General features: G+C 42.1%; 1 protein-coding gene across 2 annotated transcripts; it reads right to left on the reverse strand.

Annotated features, from left to right (window-relative positions):
- Positions 1-509: 509 nt before the first annotated feature.
- On the reverse strand, positions 510-8,700 carry LOC109881088 (pro-cathepsin H). 2 transcript variants are annotated; one of them, XM_031831289.1, is made up of 12 exons: positions 8,575-8,699; positions 7,699-7,730; positions 7,375-7,480; positions 5,699-5,769; positions 5,469-5,573; positions 4,697-4,783; positions 4,445-4,500; positions 4,223-4,304; positions 4,011-4,079; positions 3,801-3,907; positions 3,230-3,355; positions 510-1,108 (listed from the first exon to the last, which is right to left on the reverse strand). In XM_031831289.1, the coding sequence occupies exons 1-12, from the start codon at positions 8,678-8,680 to the stop codon at positions 1,033-1,035; spliced, it is 1,023 nt and encodes a 340-aa protein (XP_031687149.1). In that variant the 5' UTR covers positions 8,681-8,699; the 3' UTR covers positions 510-1,032. The 2 variants fall into 2 exon arrangements, with proteins under 2 accessions (XP_031687149.1, XP_031687150.1); XM_031831290.1 differs by lacking the exon at positions 3,230-3,355 and having other exon boundaries at positions 8,575-8,700.
- Positions 8,701-10,924: the final 2,224 nt, after the last annotated feature.

The following is a 10,924-nucleotide window of genomic DNA, read 5'->3' on the forward strand; positions in this document are numbered from 1 at the left end:
CCAGCATGGCTACCACAGCATTCTGCAGCGATACGCCATCTCATCTGGTTTGCGCTTAGTGGGAATTTGTTTTTCAACAGGACAATGACCCAAAACACACCTCCAGGCTGTGTAAGGGCTATTTGACCAAGAAGGAGAGTGATGGAGTGCTGCATCAGATGACCTGGCCTCCACAATCACCTGACCTCAACCCAATTGAGATGGTTTGGGATGAGTTGGACCGCAGAGTGAAGAAAAAGCACCCAACATATGGCCAGCATATGTGGGAACTTTCTTCAAGACTGTTGGAAAAGCATTCCAGATGATTACATCATGAAGCTGGTTGAGAGAATGCCAAGAGTGTGCAAAGCTGTTATCAAGGCAAAGAGTTGCTACTTTGAAGAATCTAAAATATATTTTGATTTGTTTAACACTTTTTTTGGTTATGATATTACTCCATATGTGTTATTTCATAGTTTGTCTTCACTATTATTCTACAATGTAGAAAATAGTACAAATAAAGAAATGAGTAGGTGTGTCAACTTTTGACTGGTACTGTATATATATTTTTACAACCCTCAGCAGCATCAGTCTAAAATACACAAAATATGCCTAGTACAAACCTCTATAGAAAATATAACACTAACCAAAATGTCAAATCAAGAGAAGCTAAAATATTGGTGATGCTTTTGTGACAGTAGTCAACTACAGTACTAACTAGGATCTCTTACACACTCAAAACCAGAGCAATATGTGGCTACATAAGCACACAATTCAAAGACTCTCACTACCCAGTCAGTGCCTACTAACTAACCATGACCAGCCACTTACCATATACAGTACAAACCTTCATAATACGATCCAGTTATAATTCATTTAAAATAAGTAACTTGGAAAATGTCAAACTCACATTGTAACTACAGTTCTTAAAAACATGTCCATGCAAATAAAACAGATGCCCACTCCTGTCCTATGAATGAGAAAATGTATCCTGTTTTTCTCATACTGTAGCTGAAGACTGACTGTGGCGTTCTCTTCTGAGTTCCCGTTACATCACACCAGGGGGAGAGGATAAGAGGAGCAGGCTGCCAGTCCACACATATTCCTCCCTCGTTCTATTAGGAAATATCTGAGGAGGAAATACAAAACAAAATATATTTTGTAAGCTGTACCAAACAAATATAAACACAACATACAACATTTTCAAAGACTCATACAAGGAAATGAATCAACTTCAAATAAATTCATTAGGCCCTAATCTATGGATTTCACATGACTGGGAATACAGATATGCATCTGTAGGTCACAGATACCTAAAAAAAAAAGTAGGGTTGTGGATCAGAAATCTGGTATCTGGTGTGACCAACAGGACAATCATGCAGCACGACACATCTTATTCGCATAGAGATGATCAGGCTGTTGATTGTGGCCTGTGGAATGTTGTCCCACTCCTCTACAATGGCTGTGTGAAGTTGCTGGATATTGGTGGGAACTGGAACAAGCTGTCGACATGTGGAGCCAGAGCATCCCAAACATGCTCAATTGTTGACATGTCCGGTGAGTATGCAGGCCATGGAAGAACTGGGACATTTTCCAGGAATTGTGTACAGATCCCTGCGACATGGTCATGCACTATCATGCTGAAACATGAGTTGATAGCGGCGGATGAAAGGGCCTCAGGATCTCGTCACGGTATTTCTGTGCATTCAAATTACCATCGATAAAATTCAATTGTATTTGTTATCCGTAGCTTATGCCTGCCCATACCATATCCCCACCACCACCATGGGGCACTCTGTTCACGCTGACATCAGCAAACTGCCCACACAACACCATACACGTGGTCTGTAGTTGTGTGGCAGGTTGGAAGCCAAATTCTCTAAAACAATGTTGGATGCGGTTTATGATAGCGAAATTCACATAAAATTCTCTGGCAACAGCTCTGGTGGACATTCCTGCAGTCACCATGCCAATTGCACGCTCCCTCAAAACTATTACACTGAGAAAAAATACAAACACATCTAGAGATTCTGGGTTCGAGTCCAGGCTCTGTCGCAGCTGGTAGCGAATGGGAGACCCATGTGGCAGCGCACAGTTGGCCCAGCGTCGTCCGGGTTAGGGGAGGGTTTGCCAGCAGGGATGTCCTTGTCCCATCGCGAACTAGCGACTCCTGTGGCGGGCCTGGGAGCAGTCGCCAGGTGTATGGTGTTTCCTCCGACACATTGGTGCAGCTGGCTTCCGGGTTAAGTGGGCATTGTGTCAAGAAGCAATGCGGCTTGGTTGGGTTCTCGCGGCTCTCAACCTTCGCCTCTCCTGAGTCCGTACGGGAGTTGCAGTGATGAGACAAGACTGTAACTACCAATTGGATACCACGAAATTGGGGAGAAAAAGGGGTTCAAAAAATTATAAATAAAATAAACACATCATGTAAAGTGTTGGTCCCATGTTTCATAAGATGAAGTAAAAAATCTCAGAAATGTTCCATATGCACAAAAAGCTTATTTCTCTCAAATTCTGTGCACAAATGTGTTTATATCCCTGTTAGTGAGAATTTCTCCTTTGCCAAGATAATCCATCCACCTGACAGGTGTGGCATATCAAGTAGATGATTAAACAGCATGATCTTTACACAGGTGCACCTTGTGCTGGGGACAACAAAAGGCCACTTTTTAAAATGTGAATTTTTGTTCAGTGTAATAGTTTTGAGGGAGCGTGCAATTGGCATGCTGACTGCAGTAATGTCTATGTAATGTATATCTGTCGCCTGGCTGCCAAATGGGTGACCTATGCCCTCCAAGGCTGCACCCCTGCCCAGTCATGTGAAATCCACAGATTAGGGCCTAATGAATTTATTTCAATTGACTTATTTCTTACTATGAACTGTAACTCAGTAAAAACATAGAAATTGTTGCATGTTGTGTTTATTACTTTTGTTCAGTATAATTTCACCCTAAAAGGAGATAGTCAGACAGCTATCTTGCAGTATACGTGTCCTACAATGTATGGGTGTTCAATAGGGCGGCAGCGTACAAGGTACAAATCTGTCGTTCTGCCCCTGAACAGGCAGTTAACCCACTGTTCCTAGGCCGTCATTGAAAATAACAATTTGTTCTTAACTGACTTGCCTAGTAAAATAAAGGTCAAAAAATATATTTAAAAAATAGCTGATCTGTGTCCATGAAGCATCTATATAGTTATCATTAGTAAAAAAAGGTAGTTCAACAGCACTGAATATTTTGTATGTATTTACCCATCCATTCCCCAGTTGGTGCCCCAGGAGTTTTTCACGATCCAATATGGAGTGCTATTCTTTTCACCATATCCCACTGCCAGTACAGCATGGTTCACATTGTCTGTAGTGTTCTTACACGTAGTGCTAATACAAACAAAGAATACTTTATAAAACACATGGAGGACATGTTAATTCATTGTAATAGAGGGTCAAATGTGCAGTTTGTATACCTTATGTGAACGGCAAGGAGCTTTACAGCTCATGAAAGTCTTCTACTGCAACATTGTATGGCTCATAAGTACAGTCTTCTACTGCAACATTGTATGGCTCATAAGTACAGTCTTCTACTGCAACATTGTTTGGCTCATAAGTACAGTCTTCTACTGCAACATTGTATGGCTCATAAGTACAGTCTTCTACTGCAACATTGTATGGCTCATAAGTACAGTCTTCTACCTTCCACACATTATTTGATAAGATTTGGAGGTTCACAATTCAATTCCCACAAAGCTCTTTAATCCTGCCACCCAACATGTATTGTCAAGTGGGAGTGATAAGGAACAACAGAGTGTACTGGGCTTACTCTCACCTGCTGTACACACCATCTTTGTAGTGGAGGAAATCATCAGTCACTTCATATCCAAAGCTGACTGGGTTCAGTCTGGCCACAGCATCAACCATGCCCTTTTCGTCATACTATTATAGGGGGAAAGACAGAACAACATACCAATTGCTGACCAAGAAAACAATGTTTAGGACAGATGCAGAGGTTGTAAAACATTTCGTTTTAGTCTCTCACACTTGTTATGTTGACAACATCTTTCACGAAGGCAGCTGCCAACTCGGGCTTGAAATTGCAAGAGCCATCCTAAGGAAAGTAATTGGGATAAAGAAGTATATAGTGAGTAATCCAAACAAGTGAGTCATAAGGATTAAATACTAGTATAGCACTGTTACTTGTGTTATTAACGTTTTCCTTTTTTACACTAAGAACAATTTATAAATACATACATGTCCCGTGTAAGGATAGTCATCTTCGGTCATGAGTCCGTTGTTGTATTTAACATACTCAAACGCCTGGCTTGGGAGTCCCCTGAAACCAATACATTCCAGTATCTGAATGATGTTTTTGTAGACAGATAGCTACATTATGTATCAGGAGGCATAGAAGTCACATGCAGGACAGGAGTGATAAGCTCATGTGATTTTAAGATGGTACTGGAGGCTACCAACCCCATACATCCATGATTGTTGAAGTCTTGAGCACAGTCCACCAGTTGCTGCTCAGACTGGAAAATATAGAATGATAACTCACAGATAAGGCTATTACCAACAACCATTCAACAACCAATTCAACTACAGTCTTTCTATTGTACCGCTTCATATGAAACCATACAGGGAAACATAGTAGGTTGACTGCCAAAATCATTGTGAAACATAGTGTGAAACCGTAGAAAATACAAGAAAAATGGGGCTAGTTCTCACCAGAAGTGGGAGTTTTCCAGTAGCTATAGCGGTAACAGACTCAAGACAGCCGGTAGTGGAGAAGGTCCAGCAGCTTCCACAATGACCCTTAGGACACAACAATAGCACATTCACTCAACATGCTATCAACACAGCACCGTCATAAATGTACAGCTTCTTTTAGCTTTTTCACTCGCCCGCAATCAGCCAATCCATCGGAAAATGACTTGGTCATGTTGTTGTGAATATACACTGAGTAGAAAACATTATGAACACCTGCTCTTTCCATGACAGACTGACCAGGTGAATCCAGGTCAAAACTTTGATCCCTTATTGATGTCACTTGTAAAATCCACTTCAATGAGTGTAGATAAAGGGCAGGAGACCGGTTAAAGATGGATTTTTAAGCCTTGAGACATGGATTGTGTGTGTGCCATTTGGAAGGTGAATTGGCAAGACAAAAGATTGAAGTTCCTTTGAACGGGGTATGGTATTAGGTGCCAGGAGCAGGTTGTTTCACGCTCAACAGTTTCCCATGTGTATCAAGACTGGTCCACCACCCAAAGGACATCCAGCCAACTTGACACAACTGTGGAAAGCATTGGAGTCAACATGGGCCAGCATCCTAAGAATGCTTTCGACACCTTGTAGAGTCCATGCCCAGATGAATTGAGGCTGTTCAGAGGGCAAAACAGGGGGGGGGGGGGGGGGGGGGGGTGCAACTCAATATTAGGAAGGTGTTCTTAATGTTTTGTACACTCAGTATATTTAGCCTATGAGGGAAACATAGTACCTGATATTTGACAGGTGACACATAGTTTCCCTTCTCTCTCCAGTCCACAGAACCAGGATATGGCCCATGGCTGCTGATGTGACTCCCTTTGGTGGCAGAGCAGTTCTGATGAAGATAAATGTAAGAACAATTACTATTGATTAGGCTATCTTATATCAGGGAAGCTCGTAGACTTATAATTGGGGTTAACTACAGGATCACATTTTAGTAATTACATTTCACAACTGTACCTGAGGTTCAGTCAGGAGGAAAGTCTTCCTAAACTCTGAAAAGCTCATGTCAGAAAACTGATTCAGTCCCACTGGGAAAAGGAAAGTTACAACATGTCAGAAAACTGATTCAGTCCCACTGGGAAAAGGAAAGTTACAACATGTCAGAAAACTGATTCAGTCCCACTGGGAAAAGGAAAGTTACAACATGTCAGAAAACTGATTCAGTCCCACTGGGAAAAGGAAAGTTACAACATGTCAGAAAACTGATTCAGTCCCACTGGGAAAAGGAAAGTTACAACATGTCAGAAAACTGATTCAGTCCCACTGGGAAAAGGAAAGTTACAACATGTCAGAAAACTGATTCAGTCCCACTGGGAAAAGGAAAGTTACAACATGTCAGAAAACTGATTCAGTCCCACTGGGAAAAGGAAAGTTACAACATGTCAGAAAACTGATTCAGTCCCACTGGGAAAAGGAAAGTTACAACATGTCAGAAAACTGATTCAGTCCCACTGGGAAAAGGAAAGTTACAACATGTCAGAAAACTGATTCAGTCCCACTGGGAAAAGGAAAGTTACAACATGTCAGAAAACTGATTCAGTCCCACTGGGAAAAGGAAAGTTACAACATGTCAGAAAACTGATTCAGTCCCACTGGGAAAAGGAAAGTTACAACATGTCAGAAAACTGATTCAGTCCCACTGGGAAAAGGAAAGTTACAACATGTCAGAAAACTGATTCAGTCCCACTGGGAAAAGGAAAGTTACAACATGTCAGAAAACTGATTCAGTCCCACTGGGAAAAGGAAAGTTACAACATGTCAGAAAACTGATTCAGTCCCACTGGGAAAAGGAAAGTTACAACATGTCAGAAAACTGATTCAGTCCCACTGGGAAAAGGAAAGTTACAACATGTCAGAAAACTGATTCAGTCCCACTGGGAAAAGGAAAGTTACAACATGTCAGAAAACTGATTCAGTCCCACTGGGAAAAGGAAAGTTACAACATGTCAGAAAACTGATTCAGTCCCACTGGGAAAAGGAAAGTTACAACATGTCAGAAAACTGATTCAGTCCCACTGGGAAAAGGAAAGTTACAACATGTCAGAAAACTGATTCAGTCCCACTGGGAAAAGGAAAGTTACAACATGTCAGAAAACTGATTCAGTCCCACTGGGAAAAGGAAAGTTACAACATGTCAGAAAACTGATTCAGTCCCACTGGGAAAAGGAAAGTTACAACATGTCAGAAAACTGATTCAGTCCCACTGGGAAAAGGAAAGTTACAACATGTCAGAAAACTGATTCAGTCCCACTGGGAAAAGGAAAGTTACAACATGTCAGAAAACTGATTCAGTCCCACTGGGAAAAGGAAAGTTACAACATGTCAGAAAACTGATTCAGTCCCACTGGGAAAAGGAAAGTTACAACATGTCAGAAAACTGATTCAGTCCCACTGGGAAAAGGAAAGTTACAACATGTCAGAAAACTGATTCAGTCCCACTGGGAAAAGGAAAGTTACAACATGTCAGAAAACTGATTCAGTCCCACTGGGAAAAGGAAAGTTACAATAGTTGTAAGATATCATACCTGTAACATACATAAAGTTATATTATGAATACATTGGGAGTTAAGTTGTGACTGGGAAAACAGGAAGAAATGGACAAATAGTTTAAAATAAATAGATGCATAGCCTACTTGAGAACGTGTGCTTCCCTGCATTATGATTGTGGATTCTCCTCTTATGCCCAGTGAAGATGTTCAGGCGATGGTGGTACTCCTCCAGAGCATAGACTTTATTATACTGTAATAACAAAAACAGGTATAGGCAGGCAGTCAACTAAAGATGACAACCTCATACTGACAAACAAATACATTTGAGGAAGGTCTTGGCCTACTGCTTTCATTTATTACAGGAAGGAACAAGATGACTGTGTGTACAGTAACTCTGGTATGTAGGCTACTGTATGTCATCTGCTTTCCTAAAAAATAACACATTGTAGCCTTTACAGTTTCACATACCTGTAACATCCATTGTTTGAAGTGATATTCCTCTTTAAAAAGAATACATTAAAAAAGAATAAAACACAAATATGATCATCAGTTAGACCTATGATTTTGATGGTTACATTGTTACAAGTTTGAAACGGTCACTTTTCTGTGCAATGTTAACATTTTAGGCTATAGCATGTGTCACTGTTGTTTCACTGCTGCATGTATTATGCAATTTAATACGCTATAAATCAAATCTAAGTTTATTTGTCACATGTGCCGAATACAGTGAAATGGCTACTTACAGGCTCTAACCAATAATGCAAAAAATGTATTATGTAAACAATAGGTAAGTAAAGAAATAAAACAATAGTTATATACAGTAGCGGGGCTATAAACGTAGCGAGGCTACATACAGACACCGGTTAGTCTGGCTGATTGAGGTAGTATGTACATGTAGATATGGTTAAAATGACTATTTATATATGATGAACAGAGAGTAGCAGTAGCGTAAAAGAGGGGTTGGCGGGTGGCAGGATACAATGCAGACAGCCCGGTTAGCTAATGTGCGGGAGCACTGGTTGGTCGGCCCAATTGGGGTAGTATGTACATGAATGTATTGTTAAAGTGACGGGTTAAAGTGAGGCTATTCATTTCGGTAGCCTAATTATGATCTTTGCTTTTTCATTAGGCTTATTAAATACAGTCTGGTCAACTGCCCAGATCAAGATCAGAAACATAATTTGTGAAGTTAACGGTCCACACAAAACCCGCTTTCATCTGCAGTGCCACTGCATGGCTTGTTGCACTTGTTTTTCAGTTTGTTTCTTCCTCCACACGTCGATGTGTGCGTCCAAAGGGGATGCGGGATATGAACAACAAACAGATTAGGGGAGTTATGCTTACCTTCAGGTAAAAACAAGGGTGTTAAATTGGCTAAATGCAAAAAAGCAAGAATAAAAGCAACAGTATACAGCGTCATACTTCCGCGTGTGTTTCGCAACCAATGCATCACATGACTTGAGTAACCTATCCATTTCATTCATGTGTCTTGTGGCAGGGTCGGTTATCAGAGTTTTTGTAAGCACCATAATATGCCTGATTTCCCACCCCACATCAAAATAATTAACATCAATGTCAATAAAGTGTGCACTTACTGAGGAAATAAAAATACAATTGTAAGTATCACAGAATTATTAAAGGCCCAGTGCATTTAATATTCAGTTTCGCCTGTGTTTTGTATCATATTCTTAAACAGCTGATGAAACTAACACTGTACAAGTGTGTGAGAAAAAAAAAACTATTCGTGAGGGGGTGTCCTCGGATGGGTCCACAGTGTCTCCTGACCCCTCCTGTCTCAGCCTCCAGTATTTATGCTGCAGTAGTTTATGTGTCGGGGGGCTAGGGTCAGTGTGTTATATCTGGAGTACTTCTCCTGTCCTATTCGGTGTCCTATGTGAATCTAAGTGTGCGTTCTCTAATTCTCTCCTTCTCTCTCTCGGAGGACCTGAGCCCTAGGACCATGCCCCAGGATTACCTGACATGATCAAATCAAATCAAATCAAATTTATTTATATAGCCCTTCGTACATCAGCTGATATCTCAAAGTGCTGTACAGAAACCCAGCCTAAAACCCCAAACAGCAAGCAATGCAGGTGTAGAAGCACGGTGGCTAGGAAAAACTCCCTAGAAAGGCCAATACCTAGGAAGAAACCTAGAGAGGAACCAGGCTATGTGGGGTGGCCAGTCCTCTTCTGGCTGTGCCGGGTGGAGATTATAACAGAACATGGCCAAGATGTTCAAATGTTCATAAATGACCAGCATGGTCGAATAATAATAAGGCAGAACAGTTGAAACTGGAGCAGCAGCACAGTCAGGTGGAAGTTGAAACTGGAGCAGCAGCATGGCCAGGTGGACTGGGGACAGCAAGGAGTCATCATGTCAGGTAGTCCTGGGGCATGGTCCTAGGGCTCAGGTCCTCCGAGAGAGAGAAAGAAAGAGAGAAGGAGAGAATTAGAGAACGCACACTTAGATTCACACAGGACACCGAATAGGACAGGAGAAGTACTCCAGATATAACAAACTGACCCCAGCCCCCCGACACAAACTACTGCAGCATAAATACTGGAGGCTGAGACAGGAGGGGTCAGGAGACACTGTGGCCCCATCCGAGGACACCCCCGGACAGGGCCAAACAGGAAGGATATAACCCCACCCACTTTGCCAAAGCACAGCCCCCACACCACTAGAGGGATATCTTCAACCACCAACTTACCATCCTGAGACAAGGCTGAGTATAGCCCACAAAGATCTCCGCCACGGCACAACCCAAGGGGGGGGCGCCAACCCAGACAGGATGACCACAACAGTGAATCAACCCACTCAGGTGACGCACCCCCTCCAGGGACGGCATGAGAGAGCCCAAGCAAGCCAGTGACTCAGCCCCTGTAATAGGGTTAGAGGCAGAGAATCCCAGTGGAAAGAGGGGAACCGGCCAGGCAGAGACATCAAGGGCGGTTCGTTGCTCCAGAGCCTTTCCGTTCACCTTCCCACTCCTGGGCCAGACTACACTCAATCATATGACCCACTGAAGAGATGAGTCTTCAGTAAAGACTTAAAGGTTGAGACCGAGTTTGCGTCTCTGACATGGCTAGGCAGACCGTTCCATAAAAATGGAGCTCTATAGGAGAAAGCCCTGCCTCCAGCTGTTTGCTTAGAAATTCTAGGGACAATTAGGAGGCCTGCGTCTTGTGACCGTAGCGTACGTGTAGGTATGTACGGCAGGACCAAATCAGAGAGATAGGTAGGAGCAAGCCCATGTAATGCTTTGTAGGTTAGCAGTAAAACCTTGAAATCAGCCCTTGCTTTGACAGGAAGCCAGTGTAGAGAGGCTAGCACTGGAGTAATATGATAACATTTTTTGGTTCTAGTCAGGATTCTAGCAGCCGTATTTAGCACTAACTGAAGTTTATTTAGTGCTTTATCCGGGTAGCCGGAAAATAGAGCATTGCAGTAGTCTAACCTAGAAGTGACAAAAGCATGGATTCATTTTTCTGCATCATTTTTGGACAGAAAGTTTCAGATTTTTGCAATGTTACGTAGATGGAAAAAAGCTGTCCTCAAAATGGTCTTGATATGTTCTTCAAAAGAGAGATCAGGGTCCAGAGTAACGCCGAGGTCCTTCACAGTTTTATTTGAGACGACTGTACAACCATTAAGATTAATTGTCAGATTCAACAGAAGATCTCTTTGTTTC

The sequence above is a fragment of the Oncorhynchus kisutch genome, linkage group LG8 (genome assembly GCF_002021735.2).
Source record: "Oncorhynchus kisutch isolate 150728-3 linkage group LG8, Okis_V2, whole genome shotgun sequence".
NCBI classification, from domain to species: domain Eukaryota; kingdom Metazoa; phylum Chordata; class Actinopteri; order Salmoniformes; family Salmonidae; genus Oncorhynchus; species Oncorhynchus kisutch.